Genomic DNA, 27,269 nt, shown 5'->3' with positions numbered 1-27,269 from the left:
CTACTTCCAAACCATTTCATTTCATTCCAACCATAACCGGCTCAAGGATCTCTTCAGGTATCTTTTATATGTCACACCCAACTGTCCTGTTAATTCCCCAGCAGGGCACATATATTAATCAGGATAATACGACTTGGACTGTCACGATGGTTACTTTTCTCTCGGTGTTAATATTCTCTATCACTCTACCACATTTTAAAAGGAGTGATCTCTCACCCCTGTTATGGAGTGATCAGAACCCCTTTCCTGAGGTGTGGTGCCATTTCAATTCCCCATTTGGAGCTGACAGTGATTCTGTCATCATCCCAGTTATTATGTCCACGGAGAGTGCAGATGCTGCGAGGAGGAATGGGCGGGAGATGGATCTGGAAAAATGAAAGAAGCTGGAAGACATTCATAAAAGAAAACAGTCCTTCTAGGGACAAGAGAGAAGGCTGGGCTGGGGAGAGAGCTCAGTACGTAGAGTGCTTGCCTTATATGCACAAGGAGCTAGGAGAGAGAGAGAGAGAGAGAGAGAGAGAGAGAGAGAGAGAGAGAGAGAGAGAGAAGGCTGGAGAGTCAGCTTCAGGGGCAGCGCCAGAAGCCATGCTCAGCTGGCCCCCTGGAAACCTGTCGTTCACTTCCTCCGGGTCACAGGCATGCTGAGTTAGGGCTTCAGTGTGAACACCAGGCAGCTGGCCATCTCTGCAGCAAGAAGAGACAGTGTCGGTCTCTCACTAAGATGACCTGGACAGGAGACAGAGTAGCAGTAAAATAACTAAGACTGAAAAATAGGGTTTAAATTAAATCACCCCGCCAAGTGGAGGAGGGAGGCAAACGTTATACCCCGAGGGCCAGGATGGAGTGGATGATGCCGGTGTGCCTCTCCAGGTAGGAGGGCTTTTAGCACTGAGAGGAAGAGGTGTGGCGGGGCCACCTGTGCCCACACACCTGCTTGCTTGGCATTGGTCTGGTGCCAGGGAGTCACCAGGTAGTGGCAGGCAGCACAGGGGAAGAGTGACAGCAGGCCCTTCAGTCTGTTCCATCTAACCCAGAGTCCTTGTTTGATCAGCCCCATTTTTTTTTTAAGTTCCCAAGATGTGAGGGGTACAGGGACTGCCAAGCAGAGGGGACCTGGGGCGGGCACTGACAGAGCAGGGAACAGTGGGCACCTGCCTGAGCAGGGCTGGCGAGAGGGTGCAGAATAGTGGGGGGACAGAGGGGAAATCCTCTGAGGCAGGACCTGTGTGCGGGGGTTCACCAGGGAAGTTCTCTGGGGGCATCCTGTGAGGGGATGAGAGGAGCAGATTGGGCAGCAGGACACGCTCAGCTGTGCCACAGCTGGTACCTGGGGACCTTGCACTGTTGTCTCATGTCTCAAAGGGTCAGAGGACTGGATGTGGGCTTCTCTGGAGGCCTCTCTCAGGCACAGTGACTCCCTTGCTCCCAGGGCGAGTCCCAGAGGGGCCTCTGCAGCGTTCTCTCAGCAACCACACTCCCACGCCTGGGGACGTTCTGTGCCTGGGACCTGTGGGGGTGTCTGGGTGGCCCCACAGAGCATCCACAACAACAGGGTGGGTGTCCTTGTTGCCCCTTGCCCCGAGCGCCAAACTTATGGGGAACGTGCGAACTCTTGATTGGGCCTTGGCTGAGGTCATCGTGCGTGGACTCAGTAGGACCTGCACATCTGGGAAGGGGTTGACAGGAGGGTAGATGAGATTCGTAAACCCTGCTCTAGGGTCGCTTGTCTGATTGATCATAGATCTCAAGGTTTAATGCTAGGCAGTTCGGTGACCAACTGGAGAATGTCCAGACCACAGTGACCGGAGGCTGTCAGTCTCTTGGCAGGACTGGGTAAAGCACCTGGGGACTCGGAGTCTGGAGAGGGAGAAGCCAAGGGGAGACTTGCTAATGACCGTTCCCAGCAACTTAGACTTGCCCTGTTCTTCCTTGAAAGTCAGGCCCAAAATAATAGTTACAAATTAGAGAGAAGTAGATTTTAGTTCCAAAAAAAAAATTGTTTTTAAATGAGTGCTTTACCCTGTGAAGAAATAAAATGCTTTGGATCATAACCTGAAATCTCTGAAAAGCTGGGCCCGAGGCTCCCAACTGGTGCCCATGGAGTGTGTCTGCAGGGAGGGACGTAGTCTCAGGCCTTGTGATTTTTATGATGGCGCAGGGTCCAGCCTTTCCCTATAGTCGGTAATAATCTCAATAGCACTGCCCAAAGGGTCCAGCCTCTGAGCCTTCTGAGGGATGGAGACCGCACTACCTTACAAGGCAAGGCTCTCCATTTCTGGATGGTTCTAATGGAAGCAGGGTCCTCTGTTCCCTTCTCCCCAGAGCAATGCTCATCATCCCCCATCACTCAAATGGAAGAGAGAAAATCAAAAGCCAAACGTTGCGGAGTGGCACTTCCAAACGCTCCATTCTTCTTGCTGCCTGTTCTGAACTATTACTGAGCCTCGCTTTTTGTTCCTGGCTGCCGCATCAGTGGTGTGGAGGGAGAATTTCTAAGGCCCCATCTTGGAGGATGCTAACAGACCCAAGAAATCGCACAGCACTCACGGTATCCATGGGGCATGGAGGACAGCATCTGTGGCTGTCTTTCTCCTGCCTCTGGCTGGGCTGTTACAATCACTGGACTTCCTGATGCCTCCACTTGCAGTCAGCTTGACAGAAGGGATTAGGCTGTGGCTGGAACATTCTACAGCAGCCCAATCTAACAGTGTCAGTCCCAGCGGCTGTCATTTGTACGAGTGAAATTGAGGCTGGTGGGAGATGCATGAGGGACAGCCACGGGCATCTGAAGCCTTTTGTTAGTACAGAGGCCTAGAACTGTCGACCACTGTGCCCAAGTCCAAGGTCAGAGGGAACCCTTGCTAGGCTTGAAAGACAGAGAGGCTGGTGCTCACAGCACAGGGACCCAGAGATGCAAAAAGTAGAAAACACTACTGATGAGTGAGATGCCTTCAGCAAAAAATGGACTGTTCCAGGCAGCGTCCCCAAACCCCAAATCAGAAAGAGTTTTGGAAGAGAATAGCAAAATATCTGTGAATTTTTAACTATGTCTGTGTACGCTCCTCATCGGAAAGATCAGGACGGGGAGTACAGAAGGAGTTAATGCTGCCAAAAGGATTAAGTGGAATAAAAATGGTGTTTACAAACACACCAGGGAAAAGTAGGTGCATAATAAGTAAAAGGGATTGAAATCTACTGCGAGCCTAAGGAGACCCGGGCACTGAATTGCTTTTCCCTATCTGTCTTTTACATGAAAAGTAACAAGAAAATGTCAGAGTTGTGGTGATTTTCAGGGGAGACTGTGAATGGGGGAAGGGAGTCGGAGAATGCTGGGGACTTGGTAGGTGGTCCCCCCGGGGGTGGGGGGGGGACCTCAGCCCCTCTGCCTGGCATGTGTGACACTCTCTGACCTCATCCCAGGCCTTTGTCTTCCTCAGCCCTGGGGCCTCTACCACAGGAAGGACTATTCCCCTCACAAACCATTCTTTGGCTCTCTTCCACCATCAAACTTCACCTGCCCCGATGTCTCGGTATCATCGTTGCTGTCCACCATCTGCAAGCCCGGGAGACGCAAGCCTTTTCCCTCTCCTGGTCTCCTTTTCCAAACCCCACCTCAGGCATCATCTTCCTGTTCCCCCCTCTTGTCCTCAGCTGCTGCCACATTTTCCCTCCCCCCATTCCGTACCTCCCTTAGGTTAGATCAGTGTATGCCTATCTGCCCTCCCCCACCCCACTGCTGGGTCACGAGGTCCTCAAGGCCCAGGCCAGCTCTCTGCACTGTATTCCTGGGTGGTCTATCACAGTTCCAGGCACAAGGTAGAAGCACTGTTCTTACCAGGCTCTTTAGAATCTCCTTGGGTGGATCAAAGCAAATGCATGGCCTTGCCCCATATAAGACCTACCAAGTCAGCAATTTCTGAGTTTAAACCCTCCCAGGTGATTCTGGGGGCCCGGGGCGGTTAAAACCACTCGTGGAAGAGTCGTCCAAGCACAGTTCCCAGGCCAGCAGGGTCTGTGTCACCTGAGAGCTTGTCCATATGGAAATTCTTCAGGCACCCCAGACCTACTGACCCAGAAACTCTGTAGGTGGAGCCCCAAGAGTCACATTCAATAAGCCCTTCAGGTGACTTCGATGCACATTGAAGTCAGAAAATCTCCGCTTTACTCCAGGAGTGCTCAGAACTCACTGAACTGGACCGTTGATATATTCATCCTGACTTCTCTGTCCCTCCAATTGCGTGGCGCTGGTTGCTTCCCAGAATAGACGCAGTTAATAAAGCCAGGCTTCTGGAATCTTGTTCTCTGTCTTCCCCCTACTTCTTCCCCACAGGAATCAATTAATAAGAAACCCCACATAACTCACAGGACTTTTCTGTGGATTTGCCAGCCCCTGAAGACGGAAATTGGCAGAGACACTGCCTTGTGTTTATCTGCAGCAGGAAGCTTTGGGGCTTGGGTAGTGCTCCGCGCCCCTCGACTGGCTGCATCCATCTTCCTGCTCAACTGCCTGGTGACCTTCTGTCTGCGTCTGAAGACTCCTTTTATTTAGCACAACAAAACGGCCTCAGATCTTTCCCTTATTATATCCTACTTCCGTGAGCTCACCCCTACCCAGGCTAAACTCCACGATCCAGAATGAACCCTCAACTTGAAGGTCTCCTCTGGTGGATTCCCTGGCTCAGTGAGTGGGGCCGCCAGCTGGTGCCGAAGCAGAGATCCTGCTCCCCTGCTGGCTTCCCCTCTCTCCCGCAGCCTCGCAGCCTATCCATCTCGAGTCCTGTCACTCCTGCTCCCTCAGCTCCACCTGCACTGTCCCTGTCCTCTCTCCTGCCCTTCACCTGGCCTTCTCCCTCCCAACCTCCTACCCACGCCCCTTGCTTCTCCCCCTTAAACCCAGCCCCTCTTCATCACCTTTCACAACAAAATTCTCAGTCCTTCTGCTGCGCCAAAGCCTTCTGTCCTGCCTCCTACCACTGTGGGGCTCCAAGGGGACAGAACCACCTACAGCGATAAATCTCTGTGATTAATCACAAGGTCAAGACCGGAGAGGACCGCACCTCCCCACATCTCTGAGGAATCAATTGATGTTTGTCCTTCAAATTTAACTTTCCTATATCTCCTCTGCGAAGCAGTCATTGTCCCCAGTCCCCAGTAGACACCTTTCCTCTGTGCACCTGTAGCACCCCGGTTATCCCTCCGTTGAGCACATTTTACCAAATGTAGGCACCTCCTCGGGCTTTGATAACCAAGGGCCACTAACTGGGTGGTTTGAAACAGCCAGAAACGTCTTGCCTCCTGGATGTGGAGGACAGAAGTGTGAAATGGAGGTGTCAGCAGGACAGGCTCCCTCTGAATCCGCCCTCCAACCCTGGGGCTCCCCAGGTGCTCCTCGGCCTGTGGCTGCCTCACTTCAAGCCTCCAGTCCTCCCTGGCTTCCTCCCTATGTGTTTGTGTCTCCTGCAAGACTTGGTCACACTGGGTGCATCAAGTGGTGCACCTCACTCCAGGGTTGCCTCATCTTAACTGTCTACATCTACAAAGGTCTCATTTCCAAACAAGCCCACATTCCGGGACACAGGGCTTGGGAGAAAATAACAACAACAAAGGCCAGGCACAGTGGCATGCACCTGTTATTCCAGCAGCTTGGGAGGCTGAGGCAGGAGGACCACAAGTTCAAGGTCAGCCTTAGCCACTTGGGAAGGCCCTGAGCAGCTGAGAGAGACCCTAAAGTCTTCTGCAGCCTCCCCAGCTTCTCCTTGCTCATTCCATCCCTCCTCAGTCTCCACTCTTTGGCCTTCTCCCCATCAGGCCCATTGGCCCCTCTCTGGCTTTACCAACTCCTCAGCCAGCGTGCACGCCTCATGGAAAACCACTTTAAAAATACACTTACTCATCCCAAGTCTTTGTCTTGTCCATCGTCTGCCGCCCCTGCCTGACTCACCCTGAGTCCTGCTCTGAATGGCCTCTGCTTGCGCCTGGGTTGCCTGAGCTTCCTGGGGCCATGGAGAGTCCCATAGAACTCCTTGTGGGTCTCCATTCTGTGCATCCAAACAGGGACTCACAGTGGCACTGCCATCTTCTAACCAATGTTTTGTCATGTGCCAAACTCCTGTCCAATGTCCCCAAGCACCCTGAGCTGTGCTGGCCCCTCACTCTTATCCCTGCACCGTGGATCCACGCGGCAGATCACCCTGACTTCTTCCTCTGGCTTCTCATCTTTCCTCCTAACCCCGATCCACTCCTGACTGAAGGGGATGTGTCCTCAGTGTCCCAGTTCTATTTTCCACCTGAATTCTCCATTCCAGCTGTGTCATTTCTGCAGCCTTTGACCCCTCTTCAGCCAGTTCTTGTACCTTCTATTTATACCCAGGCCCCCCTAAGCCCTATTCAAATGTCAAATGATCCTTTGACCTTTTTAACTCTCCATATTGTTTTTCTCACTTACTTTCATTGCCTATATTTTTAAGGAAAATGTATTCATACATTGCCTTTGCTTTCGTCACCAGTGTGTTAGCCAATGTCCATGTTGCTGGAGTTACGATTATTGGAAATTTTAAACTTGACTTAGCAATCTTCCTCTTCCTCTTTCTCTCACACACACCACGGTCATGGAAATGACACTACACCCTCCGGCTAATTTGTGATCTCCAGAATCCTTCATGACAGTTGGCCTCCTCCTGGGGGCAGAGGCGGATACAGTGCTGGAAAAGGTTTCCAGGTCCCTGCCCACAAGGGGCTAGCCGTCTGCCGAGGTGGCCACGGGAACACAGAAGAGAAGAAGAACATCATCACAAATACTTTCAGGTTGTAAAAAGTCGACAGAGGTCCACAGGCAGGGGGAGGGGTGCTAACTTGAAATTTGAGGTGTTTCTCCATAAAAATTGAGGGATGAGAAAGTGCCAGTCAGGTAGGAGGGAGGGAAAGAGCCCCCCAGGCCTGGGGGACCCTGAGGGCCTGGAGAGGGAAGTGCCAGCACCTTGAGGCCACTGGCCACCGTGGCTCTGTCCTGAATAGTGGGGGGAGCGGATGGGCCAGGCTGGCTGGCAGGCAGGGCTGGGTCTTGCAGCCTGTCCCCTGAGTAAGGATTGAAAGCCAGGGGGCAGGACGGTGCCCCCGCCCAGAGCCTGGCCTGGCCTCCTTGAGCACCACGTTCCGTCCTCCAGGACGCTCCTCGGCTTGGAGGGGCAGACGCACTGACCACACAGTCTCTGCTCAGCCCCACCTCACCAGAGCTGCTGGATACATACTTGCTGAATGAATAAACAAATAAATGATCTTTTCTCCCTTATCTTCTGATGATTTGGGCCATGTGGCCTCTCTGAGCCTCAGTGATTGACCACTGGAGTTTGTCTCTACCTTCATCCTCAGACCCTGTCCCTGTGCTGTCACAGCCAGCCCAGTGCTCCCAGCTGAGACTCAGCCCTCCAGCCCAGCCTTTTCCCTCCTTGCTCCTCTCCCCCCCCCCTCCCCACGCCCACAAGCATCCTTTGGAACTGCTGGTTTCAGGGGTAAAGCCATTGTCCTCCTCCTTCAAGCTCTGAGCTGTGAGGCCATCTTAAACCCCTTCCTGGCCCCCAGCCTCTGCTGAGTAGCCACCAAAAGAGCTGCCTGATGAGGCTCCTCCTCCCAAGTCCCCACCAAGTTTGCCCCTAATCATTCTTTTAAGCCCTGATTGCATGGGGTTGCTCCGTGGCCTCTCTGCCTCTGAATGGCCTTCTCTCACCCATGTATCCTCCTTTCCCAGAAGCTGGTTTTCAGAACCCCTACTGACCGCCCAAGTGCAGATTCGCCTTCAGAAACCACCATGAGATGACTGACCCCCACCCCCGTGCAGCCCATGCATCTCAGAGGGACTGAACCCTTTCCTGTCCCTGATGTCACCTGTGTCCACCTGTCCCTGCACCTTGATCCACACTTCCTCCTGCCGCAAGCCTTCCCTGCTCTCTGCATCACAAACACCCGGATTGGGCCCATTGGTCAGAGCTTATCTAAAATAGCTTTTCCTGCAGGAGGCTTTTCCGTGACGGCTGAACGGGATGTGATCCCTTCTTGCATTGAACGCACTGGCTCCCGGTCTCTTGGACTCTCCTTCCCGAGTGTCCTCCCTTCATTGGCCCTTTAACCAGTGCATCTCACAGCTCCCTTTGTTCTCCTGTGGCAGCAGGTGGTGGGGATTCCCAGGTGTCCCAGAAAGGCCCTGGCTCTGCCACCTGTCAGGTTGTGACTTTGGATAAAGTGAGTTCATCTTCCTAAGCCTCTCTTTCCCCACATATTCAGTGGGAATAAAATAATAGCCCTACTTCAGGGTTTTAAATGAGAACTAAGAGAAGTAATAAATGAAAAACACTGGGCTCATTGACTACTAGTTAATAGGCAATGGTGACTTTTACTTGTTCAGTCATAAAAATTGACAAACTCGATGCCGTGGTTTGTTTACTTGTGTTTTTATCCCACTGGACCATGATCCTAGACAGGGACCCAGCCTTCCATTTGTGTACCTCGCTCTTCTCCACAGCGTCTGGCTCGTCAGAGGTGCATAATAGATGCTTGGGGAATGACTCAGTACATTAATGAAGTCCTTGATGGCAGAAAATGTGTATAAATCATTCCTGGGTCCCTTGATGGTGTTTAGCAAAGTGTTTTTACATGGCAGTTGGTTAATTAATATTTTTCAAGTAAATAAATAAATGAATAAATGAATGAGTGCTTCAATTAAAAGTGAAATTTGCTAAATATATGTTGAATTGAAACAAATTAGGAGCTAAGAGAGGACTGGAGGAAAGGGCAAAAGCTCTGCAGAAACACGGTTCCTTGGTGGACATTTTATTCTTCCCTGGTTTATTTACACAGTCAGTTCCCCCTGGCGTAAGCTGTGTCTTCTGTGTCACCCCTGCGCCCCTCGCCCTTTGTTTTTCTCTTGCATGAGGGATGGAATATAGCACATGTGTCTGAAGAGGAGGAAGCCGGGTTCTGCACCCTCCTCTGTGGAGAGAGGGTGCATGCCACTGTGAATAGGCGCAGAACTGTTTTTCTTGTGCAGAATGGATTTATGCCAATCCATTGCCAAGCTCTGGTCCTGTTCATTTGTGAGTAAAGACAGTGTCAGGGACACCCAGCAGGCTGTGTCCACGGACGGGAGTAAGTGAGACTAACAAGCTTTCAGGAGGACTGAACTTGAGACCTGGCTTGCATTAGCCCAGGGGGGAAAAAAAAAACCTTTAGATGCAGAATCCAGAGAGAGAGCTGGGGGCCGGGGACGTGACAACTGTATTTCAGTGATGGTGCTAAAACTCCATCCGTTCATTCATTTAATCTTCTTGCAGTGCCCTAAAGGAACAGATAGCTGCTGTTATTGCCTTCCCACAGGAAAAGAAAGTGAGGCGTTTATTTGTGTCAGTTTCACGTAGCCAGCAAGGGACTCAAATCCAGACCTTGAACGTGGATGCACATGTGTGTGACTCCAGAGCCACCCACAAAACTGAAGCCAAGGTGACGCCTTCCGGCCATGGTTTGTGTGAGTGATGACAGGCCCAGGGATCTGCAAGGGACCCTGCTCTTGGCTGACTCCCTGCATAAGTGCTTTCTATATGCAGCACCTGCCAGGAGGGGAAGAGAGGACAGCAATCGCAAGTCCCACCAGCCATCTGGCCCTCCAAACCCCAAAGGACATGTTGCAGCTATGACAATGTGAGCTTGGTGGCTGTGTGTGGTGTGTGTCACACGTGCACAGCCACATGTAGGTGTGTGGGGGCTGGCATCTGTTCTGGTGGATGCATTGATGAGTGTAGGAAGATCTCAGTTCTGTATCACACTGTTTTTCATGGAAATGTGGAGCTTCCGAAATCAAAATGTCTGACATGGTACAGAAACAAATGAACGTGTTATATAATTGTAATGAGATTTGGGATATCTTATTTCATCAATGAAGGGGACAGGAAGGAACTCCACATGCTTTATCTCTCAATATTACCCAGAAATTTTTAAAAGTAGGTTCCAATGAATTCCTAGGCTGCATTGCAACTTCTGATTTTATGGCAGTCATATTTCACAGAAGGCCAGGTACATCTGTAAAGATGGCTGGGGTGCACATGTGCACAGGCTAGGCAAGCCCTTGGCCAGTGTGTAGGTCCAGGGCTCTCTTTGTCTATTTTCTGCAGCAGCTTCTGGCCACAGTGGTGACGGGGGCAGAGCAGGGTGTAGGAGAAAGCCCAGGCTGTATGATAAACTTTAAACCTTGCTTCTGCCCCTTACTAGCTGTGTGACCTTGAACGACTTATTTAACCTTGCTGAGCCTTTGTTCGCTACGCACCTGGGGAGAACACTACATAGCTGTGGAGCACTCTAGCTGTGCAAGTGTACATGGATGGCCCTGAGCATAGTGCCTGCTTGGCACATGGTACATGCTCAGTAAATAGCAGTGACTATGATCAGCTTTTTCTGACTCATTCAAGTTTTTTTCTCCCTTTGCCTTAAATAATTCTTGATCTCAAAATACATAAGGAAACGCAAGTCTCGGCCAACTTTCCCCATCCAAGGACACGTGAACTGCCCCTCAGCCATCTGTGGTGACCCCCGAGAAGTCAGGCTTGGGGAATCCAGGTAGCAATGTCTTCTGCATAACTGAGGTTCATGCTAGTGCCCCCCACGTCCCTTCTTGTCTGACTCACTTTTTCTTGACAAAAAAGACCAAGTGTGAATTTTATGTTTGTGGACATACTCATGTATGTGTGTATGTATATTTTTTTATTGTCACTATTAGAGCACGGTGTGTCCCTGCATTGCAAAATCAGTGAGTGGGGTAGCATTTTAACATTTTGCTCTCTACTCTTCCTTCCTTCCTTTCTTTTTTCTTTCTCTTTTCTTTCTTTCTGTTGAGGATTGAACCCAGGGGTGCTCAACCACTGAGCTACACCCCCAGCTATTTTTATTTATTTATTTTTTTGAAACAGGATCTTGCCAAGTTGCTTAGGTCCTGGCTAAATTGCTGAGGCTGGCTTTGAACCTGAGATCCTCCTGCCTCAGCCTCCTGAGTTGCTGGGGTTACAGGCATGCACCCCACACACCCAGCCACTGCTTCTCTACTTTTCAAAATGATTTTACAGGCCTCCACAATTTCTTCAGGCAAAATTTCCTTTTAACATTAGAACCAGAATTCATATCAACCTGTAAATGATGATCGTTAACATTGACTTGGAACTTGCTGAGTCCCAGGTTGTTGAAAGTCACTTGCATGTGTTAAACACTCATTGGATCCTGTGAAGCTGAGGATCTGGTTAGTATTCTTTCCCCCCTTTCTACAGAGGAGATGATGGGGCCACCCAGGCAGTGCTTGTGTCATGGATACTTGCACACTTGCACAGGTTTTCACAGCTACATGTGCACTTGCACAAGATATAGAATGAAAAGTGCCCCAAAAGTTGATTAGAAAATTAATAACCAAGATTCTCAAGAATCTGAAATTGACTGACACACAATTTGTTTGACAACGTACGGTTCATGTGAAGCTGACTGCACTTCATGGTTCTCACTTTACGCATGAAGAAAATTACATATGGCACCTCGCATATAAGCCATTGCCTATAAGGTGTGGAAGGTGGGCTGAGATGGCGATCCTGTAGGAGATGACGGTCCTGTAGTGGGAACCTCAGTTTTCTTGCCTCGTTATTATGAGGATGCCCGAGTAATCGGCACAGGGTCAGGCAGGTAGGTGGATGTGCTGGGGGGAGCTTGGACTCTGATTGCATCTATTTTCTCAGTTGCGTAGGAAGCAGGTTATTAGCTGAGGGCAAGGATAGGGAGGAGGTGTCAGAGGTTTGAGGAGAAAAAAGAAGGTATGAAATAGTGATCTAGAGAGAGGGACGGTGAACGGACAGGGAAAACGCAGTTTGATCACCCAGCAGTGTTGAGAGCCCACTTGAGGTGAGTGGTCAGAGATTGACCACGAGGCCAATCAGTGTGGTCGCCAACTGCAGTCATTTGTGAGGCTCAGGAATGTTGCCAGGGGTCCTTGGGTTTCACGCCGTTGGGGGGTTTCAGGCGAGCGTGGTGAGGCAGTGAAGGGTGTGGGAGTCAAGGTTACGTGGAACAGAGTGATTACAATGAATGACAGAATTTAATCTGAGTTAAGTGGGAGAAGAGTATGTGAGGCGGGTGAGGGTCAGGAATATGCTGGTAGAATGAGAGGCTTTGCAGCCTCAGGAGGGTAGAAAACTGCTGTGGCATTTGAAGGAGTGAGGCAGGAAGGTGAGAGATGGGTCAGGTGGTGGAGTTCTTGGAATTAGGACCAAGAGGGGATTGCAGACATTGGCAATGTGGGATATGACGTGGAAGGGAGGGTGGGAGACAGGGTCGTTAGAGAAGAAAGGCCAAGGAACTGGATGGCTTGAGCATTAAGTACCATCTTAGTGGACGCTGAAGTCACCAAAATTGTGGAGAAGCATTGGAGAGCCAGCGATCCAGGCTCTGAACAGTGGAGGGAAGGTGAAGCGGATCAGTGTTGGCATGGCTGTCGCAAGGAGCAGATGTGGGTAGAATAGTCTGGTGGCGTGAAATAACGGTGCCTCGCTGCTTTACTGGTCAATGGTGAATATGCTACTTTTCCATAGAAAAACTACTCAGTGAATTTGATAATCGATTTAGTGATGAATACAATCACATAAATATCCGATTTTACTTTACACGAGATTAGCATGTTCAAAGGTAACGCAAGTTTGTAAAGTAGACCATGATGGTCACACTTTATTTTTTAAATCTCATGTTAGAAAGACGTCTTCTATTCACCAAGTGGGAAAGTGAATTGTCATGGGTAATAGCTCATGTTTGTCGAGTTTATTCTATGAGCCACAAGCTGCCTAGCATATACCTGCTCTTGGGATTCCCGGTTCTAATGTGCCCTAGGTAAGCAGAGTCCAAGCCAGTCCACTGGATACCTTTTATCTTAACCACTGAGACACGCCCACCTTATCTAAACTCAACACCCCGTGGCTACGTTTCTGTGTTGGCACAAATGCATGCAGTTGGCGCTGCACCCGCTGGTCTTTTAAATCCCTGACCCCTGAGCTCAACGGACTCTGAATGCTGCTCTGGAATCTGCATTTGACCACTCGGGGTGTCATTTTACCCTCTGAGGTTGTGAGAGGCCAAGTGACTTACTGACAGCTTCACCCAGGACTGAAGCCCAGGCCTGTCCAACCTCATTTTTTAAATTTATATATGACAGCAGAATGCAGTACAATTCCTATTACACATATAGAGCACAATTTTTTATATCTCTGGTTGTATACATAGCATATTCACACCAATTCGTGTCTTCATACCTGTACTTTGGATAGTAATGTCCATCACATTCCACCATCATTAATTATCCCATGCCCCCTCCCTTCCTCTCCCACCCCTCTGCCCTATCTAGAGTTCGTCTATTCCTCCCATGCTCCTGCTCCCTATCCCACTATGAATCAGCCTCCTTATATCAAAGAAAACATTCAGCATTTGGTTTTTTGGGGATTGGCTAACTTCACTTAGCATTATCTTCTCCAGCTCCATCCATTTACCTGCAAATGCCATGATTTTATTCTGAGTAATATTATTAAAAATAATAATATTATTTTTATTGCTGAGTAATATTCCATTGGGTATATATGCCACATTTTTTTTATCCACTCATCCACTGAAGGACTTCTAGGTTGGCTCCACAGTTTAGCTATTGTGAATTGTGCTGCTATCAACATTGATGTGGCCGTGTCCCTGTAGTGTGCTGTTTTTAAGTCCTTTGGGTATAGACCTAAAGCCAAGTTCGTTATTGAGCACCTGCTACAGGATCCTTTTGCACTAACCTCTGAGGATACAGTGGTCCTGATAGCAAGGCCTTTGTAACTGGTGAGGGGAAATGCTGACCAGATATTTAATGTATTGATCATAGCTACAGTTTCTATAAAGAAAACACAGGACACCACAAGAGAATATGACAAACGTACACAATATTGTCTTGAAGTGCCAGAAAAGTCCTGTCTTAGGAAATCATTTTTAAGCTGAACTTAAAGGACAATATGCATTATCCAAGTAAATTGGAGGTCAGAGGGGAGGATCCTAGCAGAAAAAAAAAATCTACAAAGGCCCCGAGGCCCTAAGGTGTCCTATGTAAACTTTGGGCATGGTTATCCATCATTATCACATTGTTTTGATCAGGTCACAGGTTTACCAGACAATCTAGGGATCAGTCATTCTAAGTTCCTATTTCTCCAGAACTGGCAGTGATAGGGAAGACAGTAGCACATCACCATCCCCCGTCTTTTCATCAGGGTAAACTGAGGCACTTGAAAGGCTCAGCCAGTGCAAAGCTAGAAAAGTCATTTTCCCCATTTCACTCCTCTCCCCTTCCCACGTGTCTTGCAAACTCCCTTTCTCCAGAAGCACTTCTTAATAAACCTCTGTTCCATCTTTGTCTCACTGCTCCCTTCTTGGAAACACATTTATCCAGTTAAGAGAAGAAACATTGCTCAAAATTTTCTCACATTACATATGGAGATGACATTCTATACTGGGTCCCCAAAGTGTTGTGAATGGCTGGGCAGAAATTTTGGAAGGCTTCTTCCAGAAACTTAGCCTAATGTAGGCCACCAGCAGGCTTGAAAGGATGCTTTGTTATTTCACTAGGAAAAAAATTATTTTAATTTGTGAAGTGCTCCTGGTGGTGATAGGTGGAGGAATATATAAGTTCAGAAAAAAATTTCTAGTTTCTAAAAAGCTCATCATGAAACATATGGTTCATCATTGCCTCCAGCTGAGACATTCCCTCTGCATCAAAGAGGATTCAATCCCCCTCCCCAACACACACACATACATAATACATGGAAACACACATGCACATGTACATTCTTGTGGTCTCTACCCCTCCCATCTATTTTCTACGTACCTATCTACCTACCTACCTCTCATCTGGATTGTTCCTCTTACCTCCCAGGTGATGTCTTCCACCAAGAAGTCCTCAGCTGGCATGCTGGCCAGCAACCTCTGAGCAGGATTTTCTGTGCTCAGTCAGGGGGCCTCTTATCAAAGAGCAGCATTTAAAGCCCCCTGTGCAGAGCGGAAGGAGTCCATTTTGCCCTGAGGGAACATTTATGAAGGGATTGTCCGAGCCCAGGCATGGCAGGGTGATCTTGCAGGGCTTTTACTCACTCAGTTGGCTTTAGGCTTCATAGTGGAAGAAATGCCCCAGCAACCAGGAGGAAGGCCAAGCAGCAAGTCAAGGCCAAGATTAATGTGTGGCCCAGCACACCCTCAGGACTAAGGCAGAATCTCTACAACTCTGATGCATCCTCAGGGAGAGGAGAGCTGGGGAAAGAAACTGAATGCTTGGAAATTGTCAGTGATTCGAGTAGACTGAACACACGGTGGGTATTTTCTGAGACCAGAAGAGAAAAGAAATGACAAAAGATGACCCTTATTTCTCTGCATCCACAGTTGTGTGTGCGCCCTGCTGGCTGCTGAACCGCTCCAGCGGGGCTCCTCTGAGCTACACGTTATGACCCTGCTTGAGGCAGTGGGTCTGAGATGGTTCCTGGGCATGGAGGGCATCTGTAGTTGCCCATGGAGGAGGACCATCTTCAGGGTCTCAATTAGTCAGAATGAAAGTCTCCACCACCAACCAAATCACTTCTGGTCCTGCTGATTTCCTCAGACTCACTTGTGAGTGCATTGCCAAGTGCAGGGCGGAGAATGTCGGAGGCCACATGTCCAAGGGGAGACGAGAGACAGAGGTTCAACCTCCTGCCCCACCTCTGGCCAGACCCCACCGGGGGGCTCCTCCGTGGCTGAGCACCTGATTGACACTGTCCCCTCAGTGGCACCCCTGCTTCTGCTCTCCTCCACGAGCAGATCCAGAGAAGCCAGGTGGAAAGGGCTTCGTCTGCTCTTACCCTTCCCCTAGCTCCACTTTAGAACCAAATGGGAGCTGTCATGTGCTGAGATGCTTCTGCTTCCCCGGCCCAGAGACTGCTCCCGGTGCTGGTCAGACCCAGGAAACACCAAGCAGTTGTTGGGAGGGTGGTCTCCCCTGAGGTCCGAGCCTGAGCAGACAGGAGCCAGAGCTGCTGGAGGCCGTCCGCCACGTTCATTAGCCATGTGGAAGAGTAAGGCCCCAGTGTAGTGACAGAGCCAAGAAGGGAGAGGAACAATGACCTGGCTTCCCGCCTCCCAGAGACAGCTTCCCTCTAAGCCTAGATATATGACATGGTGAGGTGAGGGGCCTCTATTCGGTGAAGCCACTTTGGTTTTCTTACTTTAAAACTCAAAGAACCCCAATATAGAAATCACAGAAACCTCTTTCAGTTGGTCCCAGGTAATCAATCAGCTTTTCCTGTTCCCTGTGGCCTCTCCAGTGAGCCAACCTCTCCCCCCCTACATGTTCCATGCACCCGGGAGGGTTGATCCACCACCCACCAACACGGCTCGGCTCCTGGCGGTCTGGGACTCCACTCCCCTTCTCTTTAACATTCCCTTCTTTTTGTCTGAACCCGGGTATTTCTTCAGAAACACTGTAGATTCCTTTGAGGGCAAGATTCTCTTTGATCCAATTCCTGTTGTCTGGTATCACAGTTCACACACAGTCCTCCCTAACTACTGCTAAACAAGTATGAGTTTCTGTCTCTCTGGCAGATCATCCCTGACTAAAGGAAGAAAATAAGTAAGTTCCCCTTTATTTTCTTGCCAATGCAAATTGCAACTAATTTCTCTCACCATTTCACAGTAGGTTCTTCCCCTTGTCTTTACTTTAGTGTGAACATTGCATAAGTAGCTGCCCTATGATGTGATCACTGGGCAGCAGGTGGGGGAGCACCCTGGTCTCCTCTTCAGCTAAAGCCTTCTGTTGGCACCGTATTTGCACCTTAGGGCCAGGTACTTCTTCCTCTAGGGAAAAGCAGGAATCACTTCTTACATAGGATTTATATTTAATTCAAGTAATTCGTAATTTAACTTAATAAATGCTTTGAAGGCATTGATGAAACACCAGGTACTGTTCTGAGCATCTTAACTATATTAACTACTTCCTCCTTTTAACCACCTTGCCAGGTAAACATGTTTGCTACCATCAGCCTCATTCCATAGGTGAGGATGTAGGGACTCAGAATGATTGGGGAATTTGAGCAAGTTGGCACAGGGATTGGTGGCCGACCTGGACTTCGTAATGGGCAGGCTCCTTCCACAGCTCCTTCCCTAAGCACTAGGCCTTGCCCCCTCTACCTGGGATCAGGGCCGGGTCCATGCTGCATATCTGTGCCCTTCTCAGCATGAGTTGACTGTTTTCCAAGAGTAGGTCTCTTTGACCTTTATAAGCAACATGTGGATGTGTGCATAATAAATGTCTCCAAGCTCATTATTCATTAACTAGGTCCTGGATGCACATTTATTTGTATCATTCAGTGCAGTTAATTATTCACATTGTAATCAACGCCAGTCCTAAGATTTGTCTTCTCAAAATATATTTCCAAGCCACATAGAATCTGTGCCAAGAATTCACTCTAATTACACATCGTACCAGTTTTGAATATTAGAGATGACTTGAAGGCAAAATGTGTGTTATTTAAAAGTATTCGACTTAGAGTAAATAAATGTGATTCTCTCCAAAAAAGAGGAGACAAAGTTGCATGTCCCTTATCTCTTTTTATTGTCCTTTCTAGATGTCTAAAAGCATATGGATTAAATTAATGCCTATTTTTATTTGCCCATAAGCTATCACTTACTATTAAGCAGAACAGAATCAGATGCAAACCCTACTCTGTGGATTCACCTCCAGTAAACAGAACTAACATAAAGAGCATCTGTGGGGGCACTGATTCTTCCGTGCAAGGGTTATTCAGAGTAGCATTTGGGAACATTTTGGAGCCTTGGGGTATCTCTAGATTAAATCTCAGGAATAAAGTATTTATAAATAGTAGGCATTAAAGTGAACCCGTTCATCCTAGCTGCTCCTTTATATTGCTCCAATGGCCTCCCCTTATGACTATTGACTCCCAGGAGGAGGTAACTAGTTGACTGGTTGATGGTTTAAGTTGATGGTTCTGAATCCTAATGGACCCAATACTATTTTTCAGTAAATATTTTTAATCTCTTATCATTCTTAAATGAAATTCATAAATAATAAAATCCATATGCACAAAATTTCAACAAATAAATACGTTTAACAGTGATTAAAGGAGGAGAAATAATAAGGTAATTTACAGAGCTGGGAACGTAGCTCAGTGATACAGCGCTTGCTTAGCAGGTGCGAGGCTCGCAGTTCCATCCCCAGCACTGGGCCCCCCCAAAGAAAGTAATTTATAATGATATAATAACTATTTTATTATTTATTTATTTATTTATTTATTTTAAGAGAATTTTAATATTTATTTATTTATAGTTTTCTGCGGACACAACATCTTTGTTTGTATGTGGTGCTGAGGATCGAACCCGGGCCACACGCATGCCAGGCAAGCGCACTACCACTTAAGCCACATCCCCAGCCCAATAATAATAACTATTTTAATTCGTAAACACTCTGTTGCAGTAGAAGAAATAATAAAGTGGGAAGCCATTTGCACCTAATACAAAATCGCCAAAATGTAACATATACTTTAGAACATGATATGTACAAGAGCAACCGAGACTAATGTGGCTGCATTGTGAGAGGACCCCAGTGATTACACAATGTATAATCTTCCATTTACATACTAGTTATTTACCTGAAAATTCATCTTCTTCACCTTTAAAAGTCTGCCAACTGTTTTGTGTTTACATGTAAATGGAGTTATCATTAGGCTCCGGTCATTATAAACAGGTTTTCAATCCTTAAGGAAATGACTATAATGACATTTGAAAGCTTGTAGGATGTGGGAAATTTTCCAGAGCTCTCCTGAGCCATCCTAGCCCTTCCTTCCAAATGTAAGAAATGCCCACCTGTCATGGTGTCATCTGAGAACATCCCATACATTTCCCCAAATGCCCTCGACTGGTGATACCCAGGTTAATGCCTAGTATTAGATTTAGCCCAGAATAATAACTGTACCTTCTTCTCCTGACTTTGTAATCTTGGAAAATAAAGGAACTTTTACAGTAAAATCCTCAATAATTGGATTAGTTTTAAGACTGTAAGTTTCAGGACTCTGAGGACTCAGGCCCTCCAGTATGCACAGTAGCTCAGTACTCAACACAAGTTCTGGGCTTCACTTGGTCTTGTTTGAATGAGCAAATAATTTTGGGTTTAGATATCTGAGCTAGTAACCAGATAGCTACTTTTCTACTTTCTAGCACATGTGGTAATACCTAGGAAGGCTTATAGTTATTTAATAATTATTTTAAAAGACTATTTCAGTTGTTTGTTTGAAGGAGTGACATCAAAATGTTTGAGGATGTTTGGAAGTTATCAAGAACCCTGAATCCTCAAGCCCTTTTAAGTAAGGAGAGAAAACACACTGGAGGCCTTGTGTGAGCAGTGGCCCCTGACCTAGGAGGCTTGCTGAATCTTTGCAGGGCTCTGCGGGGCAGCTCTTCTTGACCCAGTCAGACGTTGCCTCCATGGCAAAACAGGGTTTGAATCCAGAACTGCCCGGTCCCAAAGGTCTCCCTCAAGAAACCTCATACCCCTTCTTAAGCAGAACAGAACTAGGTTTCTGCAAATGTCCATTTGAAGGACCATCAATATGGCTGGGTGAGCTCCCGCTTAATATTTCCTCTGTGCACAGTTTCTTCTGTGCACAGTTCCAGTGGTCATGCTATTACATTTTGCTTTCCTAAAGGCTCAGAGATTTTTACATTGAGCCTGTTCCTGGTCAGATTCTAGGATTCCAGGTCACGCAAGCTCACCTTTGTAAGTATCCTGAGGGTGGGGACTGTGACTTCTTCATCTTTGGGTCTTTACCATCCAGCATGGTGCCTGGCACGAAGAGAGTGTTCGTTGAGTGGAATTTAATTGAATAATGTTTCTCCTTTTAGGCCTTGGCCTTACACAATATTTCAGCGAGGCTTTGACCTGGTTTTGGGAGAGCAGCCCTCTGATAAAATATTCAGGTAAGTGGTTGATTGTCCGGGGCTGATGGCCCCGTGTCCCACTTCCCTCCGAACTCCCTTTCCTAGCAGTAAAACTATAAAATGAGAAACAACCAGAGTTGTTCTGCCCACCTAGAAATACAAGCACTTGCCGCCCCCCCAAGCATGTGCAGTGACAGCAAGGACCACTTAGAATTCGGATTCTGTTTGAGGCCTGGTTTCTTTTCTCACCAGCTCTGTGAACCTCAATAATTTACTTAACCTCTTGGAACCTCCAGTTCCTGCGCTTGTTAAGTGGGGCTTTGTTACACGTCTGGCGAGATTATTGTGAGGGATATACGAGATAATGCAGGGAAGGTCTCTGGCACAGAAACTGGCATAGAACGGGCAATTAATGTCAGTTTCTGCCGCTCTGTTCCGCATCTAATTTGCACCTTCCTCATAGAGACTTAGATTATTCAGAATTAATCGCTCCCGCCCCTGCCTCCCCTTTTCTAAGCTCTACCTCATCATTATTTTCTTTTATCTATTGCCCTCCTGATCAGAGTTGATGCTTCTAGTCCCTCCCAAATCTCTACCAGCATATCTGTGAATAGCACATATTAGAAAGGCCCACCAGCCCAGGGAGAATTTGGGTGCCAGCCGTGAACTATTGGATTTCCATAAAGCTGAATTCACAGCAGGCCTTATCTGGAATACAAGCTCATGCCCCGTCTCAGATCTTAGACTTAGGACATGTCAGTCTGTTCCTTCACTTAACGTACATTTGCTAAGAGCCAGAGATTGAACTTGGCCTGACAGTGTTGTCAGGAATAGAGCCCCCTCCATGAGCCACCCTGCCAGTAGACAAAGGGAACAGTCCTGCACTAGTGGCTGACGTCAGAGGATGAATTCCACCTCCGCATGCGTTGTTGGAGGAATGGTGATCCGCATGGGATGGGGCAAATCAAGCCTTCCTTCCTTCCTTCCTTCCTTCCTTCCTTCCTTCCTTCCTTCCTTCCTTCCTTCCTTCCTTCCTTCCTTCCTTCCTTCCTTCCTTCCTTCCTTCCCCTGAGGTTTGCCGAGGCTCATGCACCACCACCTCTTTGAGTCCTTCCCCAGACCCTCCCTGTGGGCTATTCCTGACTTAGGTGTTCATCTTTGCTCCTTTGCTGGCCTCTGGAATTCAGACCTCTTTAAAGCTTCTCGTGTCCCTGCAGGGAGCGTGGGATCGGCAGGCTTGACCCCGGGCAGGGTTCTCCTTCAGCATGCTCTTGGCTACGTGCGGATTTCCAGAACTACGTCCTCAGAGGGCCTCTCCTTGCCCTTTGCTCTCCTGAGGGTCTTTCCCAGGGCAGCTGGGGTCATGTAATGACATTGGCTACAGGCTGCTTTTGAGACTGTGACTTGGTCATTTAAACTTTCCAACAATGATTTACCATTTGTGACTTTTCCCTTCCTTTTTCCTACCGCTAGTCTTCCAAGGCCTTCGAAGGCCAGTCACATAAGGCAACAGGGAAGCAGGTGGAGTTTTGCTGATTAACATGCTCAGGTTCCCTGTTCCCTAAAAGCTGGTTCTAAAGAGGGCTTTTAATGAAATTGCTATTAGGGCAGAACTTGCCCAAAGCTGTGTTTCCATCCCCACAAACACTGTTTATGTTTGCACACTCGGTTGCCAGCTGGATGGGATACCTAAGTACCCGAAGGCGGGCAGTTATGTAGTGTAATCCATGAGGTCAACCAAATCAGGATCCACAGGGTTCAGCAACAAGTGATTACTAGTTTTTGTCCCTAATATGACAATAACTAGTCTCTCAAATGGAAATCATAGGTCGTAGTGTGCTTATTTTAGGACTTAGAAACTTTATTCAAAACTTCTCTGGAATCTGAGTCAACCACCTACCAATGGCTCCTCTGGAGGGGTCTCTGACCTGGTCATTGTCTGTAGTGGGCTACTTGCCTGCTGGCCTGCTCACTCATGTCTTAGTGTCCTGCTGAATTCCAAGCCAGTGCACATGTCTCTGAACCATCGAGTAAAACTGAAGCTCTGATATTCAAATCTTTCCATCACTGAGTGTCAACGTCAAACTCTTTTTAATTAAGCTGCTTTTCTCATTTGGAACCTTCTGTTCCTAATCAAATCTGTCTGCTACCTGATCCACTGCCCCCAATAACTTGAATATCACCTCTTCTGCACATTTTCTCATACACTCTCCTTTAATAAGAAGGCATCTTGTCCTCCTAATATTAACATTACCCTTTTTCATGGTGTAGACGAACTCTCTAACCAGTCATTTCTTGACCCCTACTTGTGCAAAATCCTGTTCCAGATGCTGTAGATATGACCAAGAAAGGCCCTGCTTTCAAGACTTTATAGTTTAGCCAGCACCATGGAGCAGGCCTGCAATCCCAGGTAGAAGGAGAGCAAATTCAAGGCCAGCTTCAGTTACTTACCAAGATTTCAGCAACCTAGCAAGGTCCTGTCTCAAATAAATAAATAAAAAGGACAAGGGAATGTAGTAGCTCCCTGGGTATTAATAAGGAAAAAAAAAATGAGTTTATAGTCTCATCCAGGAAGCGGTCTCTACCTCTAGTCCTGTGAGACTGTCCTCCTGTATGCTTTAAAAGGACCAATGAGCATACCCAGTACAATCCAGTTAATTAAAAAGTTCAGAGACGTGTGGCTGAGGCTGGGGAATGAATGCTTTGAAGAAGCACTGCGGGGATTCTTGTCCATAGCCAGGATTAAGAAATACTGCTCCACACTCCTCTAATCCACGTCCATGGCACAATTCACAACTTTTACCCCTCCAAATTTCTATGACTTTGATATTTACTTGTCAATCACTCTATTTCAGATTTATTTTTAATTTGCCTATTTGTTTCCCAATGAGGTGGTTATCTTCTTGAGCAAAGGGGTGGCGCCCTCGAGGGCTCTTAGGGTTTAAAATCTAACACATAATTTTGAATAGGCTGCCTTCAGTAGCTATCTACAGTTGGCATTTCAGGCATTTCCCAAGGACTTGAAATCAGATTAGGAAATCTGGTGCCCAACCCAACCTTGGAAATCTGCAATCCCAGATAACTCCAAACTGCAACTCCAAACTAGACTGGGAGGGTCCACAAGGACCCCCGGCCCTGCAGCTGAATCCCCCCATCAAACCCATCCAATATGGCACCCTCATCTCATTCCCATAGACTCTGTGGTGGTGAATCAAATTCATCTCTCAGAGGCCTTCTTCCCCAGTGTACCTGCATCCCTGGGAACAATATCTCATTTTGAAACAGCCTGCTCTGGGAAAGAGTGAAGAGGTCAGGTTGAAGCTATTTATCTGTTTTTTATTATGTTTTTTTTTAATCTGTTTTCCCACATTCTGTTCCATGCCAAGCCATGGAGAGAGCACAGGCTGATTCAATCCAGTGCTCTCTGGTGAATGTTTGCCTCTGAACAGAAACCTCAGGCTCTGCTCAACAGACCATGCCGCGTGCAGCTGAGCCATCACTACAGTGGTCTTCACCAGCTGTCCCCAGAGGAGGCCCAACTTGGGAGAGTGCTGGAATTGCCCACCTACCTTCTGTTTGGTGGTCTGGGGAGTCATTCCTGCCAAATCTTCATGAATGGGGGGACAGATGAAATTTCAGGACACAGCTTTTCTCTGACAGCATATTCTATATTTGGCGTTTGGAGTTACTCAGTAGATTTTGCAGATGAAAGAAAGCTCTAGAATCTCTTAGGCATGAGCCAGCATGAGCTGGAAAGCTACTGTGACCATACCTAAGAACTGGACCATCCCCATCTTTCCCACTGACCAAGGGGTGACCTTGGGGAGCTACTAACATTGTTAGAATATCAGATGATGAGTTGGTAAGAGGGGTCAAACTGACAGGGCTGTCAGGAAGCTAAACAGGGCGTTTTGCTGGGGCTGTCCTCTGCCATCCTGGGGAGTCATCCTGATTAACAGTGATAGACACAGGAAAAGACAGGTGCAGTCCAGCATCTCAGGGGCAGCAAGGACTCTGTGTAAGGTGGACAGAGGACACTCCCTTGCTCAGCCTAAGGTTGAGGGTCAAGGTTCTGGGGGAATTTCTGGAAGGGTTGTGACTTTAAACTAAGTCTTAAGACGAATCAAATTCAGGAGAAGAAGAAAAAAGGGAATAAAATCCAGAAGAAAGAAAGTTAGGAACAAAAGAAAAGAGATGAGAAATTAGGATGCCTTGAGGAGGCACCGTGGGCATTGCAGGAGCAGAGTGAGGTGGTTTTGCGGAGAGGAGCTAAAGATGTAGGTGGGGTGACGTGATACCTTTAGGGGCTTGGACTTTGCCCCCTGTGTGTGGGGTGCCATTGCACAGTTGGCTTTGGGGAAAACCATGGTTTGTTTTTCCCTATGACTCTCTGCAAAGGAAAAGGGAAAAGAGAGAAGAGAATCTATAGACTCCCTTCTTCCAAAAGAAAAATGAACCATCAGAAATGTACTAGAACTGCCAACAGTTTCCCAAAATCTTACATAATCAAAACAAAATTATAATTTCAAAGCCAAAATAGAAAACAAATACCCATCTTTGTGTCCAATGAACTGCTTCATACAGCAGTGTCCTGGCCAGAGCCTGCCTTAGTATAATGTTGCTGGCTCAAGGACCCATTGTGGAAAGCAAAGTGAAATCATAGGAATTCTTGGAAACTGTTTCCTTCAACCCACAGCACCCTTAAGTCCCAGATTCCAGGCATGTTGGAGGCCATCGCTAGCCCTGAATCTGCTCCTTGATATTTCAGATGGTGTGTGTGTGTGTGTGTGTGTGTGTGTGTGTGTGTGTGTAAATGGGCTGCTGTGTCTCCAGTTTCACTAGTTGATCCACAACAGAATGAAGTTGGGTGTTTTGGTCCCCCGAGTAATGGGCTCAGCTCCCCTGGTGCAGGCCCCTCCGGCTCACGCCCAGCTCCACCTAATACCTGGTGTCCCGGGGTGGAAGGAGCCATGCCTCCTGCAGGTCAAGAAGCATCTTTGATGGCTCCCAGCAGGTCAGGGGAGCAGAACAACGGGAGTCAGGGCAGAAATGGGAGAGAAACCCCCCCCCAGTCCTGAACACACCCCTTACCTGGAGGTTTTGCCTCTCTCCTAGGAGTCCCTACAGTGATGCTGTCACCTGTCTTCTCCTCTTGCAGCTCTGGGGCCAAGGGTTGTCTGTCAGGGTGTGGGTGGAAATGGCTCGGGGAGCATGCTGCGTCTGTTCTGTGGCCAGCGTCCTGGGGAGGGCTACGGCACTTTTCATAAAAGCTCTGAAGCTTCAGTCTGCTTTCCTAGCATCTCAGGCAGCCCAGGGTGGAGAGGAGAACACAGGGGGTAGGAGGGAGAGAGGAGCCGGGTTCTGCAGGGTGCTGTGACCAGCACGGCACTGATTCTGCTTAATTGTGCACCTCCTCCATTTTCCACGACTGCCACAGCTCCGTGATGTCCCACCCACACTGGCTTTTATCCCACAGACTATTTTTGACTGTGAACACAGAGCATTTGAATGCCTTTGAAATGAAATGAATGAATAAATAAACAAATAATCTCTCATGGTTTCCTTAAGCTCTTCCTTGAAATGCTGATGGATTCTTTTATTCCTTTTAGCCCTTGTTATAAGAATAAAAACACCCAAGTCTTCCCTGTTTCCCCAGGGTTAGCACCGTTTGCTAAGGTGTGGGTGGGAGTGCGGAGAATAGGCGGAGAACAGACGTGGGGCTGTTTGGTTCATTTGCTCACCCCTCTCTTCTCCTCCCTGGAGGCTCCTGGCTTCAGGCATCTCTGTTCCTGTCACAGAATCCAGAGAAGGGGCGCTTTCCTCCTGCCTTCTCCTAGTCAGGGTTCCTCCAGGCAGGAGGAGAAACCATGGCTACCACAGTGGGTGTGCAGCCCCAGGCTGAGGAGGGTGGGAGGCCTCCTCTCTGTCTCCAATTAAACCGCTTCCAATTATTTCTGATTTAGTACCGGGGAAGCCCGGCTTCAAACCTGAAGAAGGCTGAGGCTCACGTTTTGTGACTTGATGAGAGCCACTTTTAACATCTGGTGAATGGGCTCCATGATCAGCCCTCCAGCCAGATGGCCAAGTGAGCAGGAGCAGGCCCTCAGCCTCCCTCTGACTCGTGGGTCTCTTCCACGAACGGCAGTCCACCCTCCTCTCTGAAGAGGGCCGGGGGGCTGAGTGCGTGGGAGTGGTGACCCTCCAGCCTGACCCCCTGGTGCTGTGTCCCTGCAGATTCACCTACACCCTGGGCGAGGGCATGTGGCTGCCCCTGAGCAAGAGCTTTGTGATCCCGCCAGCAGAACTGGCCATCAATCCCTCCGCCAAGTGTAAGACCGACATGACCGTGATGGAGGATGCGGTGGAGGTCAGGTGGGTCTGGCTTCAGGGTGCGGACGGAGGGCCCGCCCTTGGCCTGGGAGGCAGAGTGACAAGTGACCTGAAGGTTCTAGGTGCTGGGAAAGAAGGCACCGCAAGCCGAAAGGAGAGGTTGGCAGGTTGCCTTTAAATTCCCCGCACGTGGTGCCAAGATCTGCTCTTTATCTGGGTCAATATTGCACACCCCAAGGCTCATTCACTGGAAGAAGTCATAAAATTAGAGTTTGTAAGCACTTCCCACATACCCCAAGGACTGACAGGCAATAAAATGTTAATGTCCTTGCCTAAGTTTAGACTTCCTTCTTTGACCAGGCGTAGCTTTGGCTCATTTCCCAGATGTGGAAAATGCCCATCATTTGTGAGTTCAGGCCTCCTTGTGTGGTTGATCTTTAGTTTTATAAGAGCAAAGCCAGGCTTGGTCCAGTTGACCAGTAGGAGACGGAAGGTAGCACCACCGTGGCTCCTAGAAGCCCCTTGACTCCCACTCTTTCTCCCTGCAGAGAGGAGCTGATGACCTCATCCTCCTTTGACAGCCTGGAAGTTCTCTTAGACTCCTTTGGGCCAGTGCGAGACTGCAGCAAAGATAACGGGGGCTGCAGTAAGAACTTCCGCTGCATTTCCGATCGCAAGTTGGACTCCACTGGTTGCGTGGTATGTCTGTCCTGTTTGGAGGGCGGGGAGGGAAGGCACAGGGTGAGCACAAGGCAGAGGGACACACAGAGGACAATGTGCTGTGACCCCAGTGGTAACCACCACCTAGTGCAGGTTCGGAATTTTCTCTTGATAGGGCTGAGGAGCTAAGCTAGTATTTAAGAAGTCCTTAGGGAGCACTTACGATGTGTTCTCTCCAGGGGGAAATTCCTCAAAGTGTATAGCACCATGCTCTCCAG

The 27,269-nt window shown here is 48.2% G+C and overlaps 1 protein-coding gene across 8 annotated transcripts in view; it reads left to right on the top strand.

The window, feature by feature from the left end:
* The window catches only part of Astn1 (astrotactin 1), a 282,323-nt gene that overhangs the window by 171,505 nt on the left and 83,549 nt on the right, over positions 1-27,269 (top strand). For 5 of the 8 annotated variants that reach the window (XM_078022370.1, XM_040278090.2, XM_040278091.2 and 2 more), the window contains exons 9-11: positions 19,966-20,040; positions 26,236-26,373; positions 26,880-27,030. In XM_078022370.1, the coding sequence (XP_077878496.1) occupies positions 19,966-20,040; positions 26,236-26,373; positions 26,880-27,030 (364 nt within the window). The remainder of the gene's footprint in view (positions 1-19,965; positions 20,041-26,235; positions 26,374-26,879; positions 27,031-27,269) is intronic. The other 3 variants (XM_040278092.2, XM_040278093.2, XM_078022369.1) reach the window with 1 other exon arrangement.

The sequence above is a fragment of the Ictidomys tridecemlineatus genome, chromosome 10 (assembly GCF_052094955.1).
Source record: "Ictidomys tridecemlineatus isolate mIctTri1 chromosome 10, mIctTri1.hap1, whole genome shotgun sequence".
Lineage (NCBI taxonomy): Eukaryota > Metazoa > Chordata > Mammalia > Rodentia > Sciuridae > Ictidomys > Ictidomys tridecemlineatus.
The sequence above is the reverse complement of the archived record's forward strand: the minus strand, read 5'-3'. Positions and strand labels throughout refer to the sequence as shown.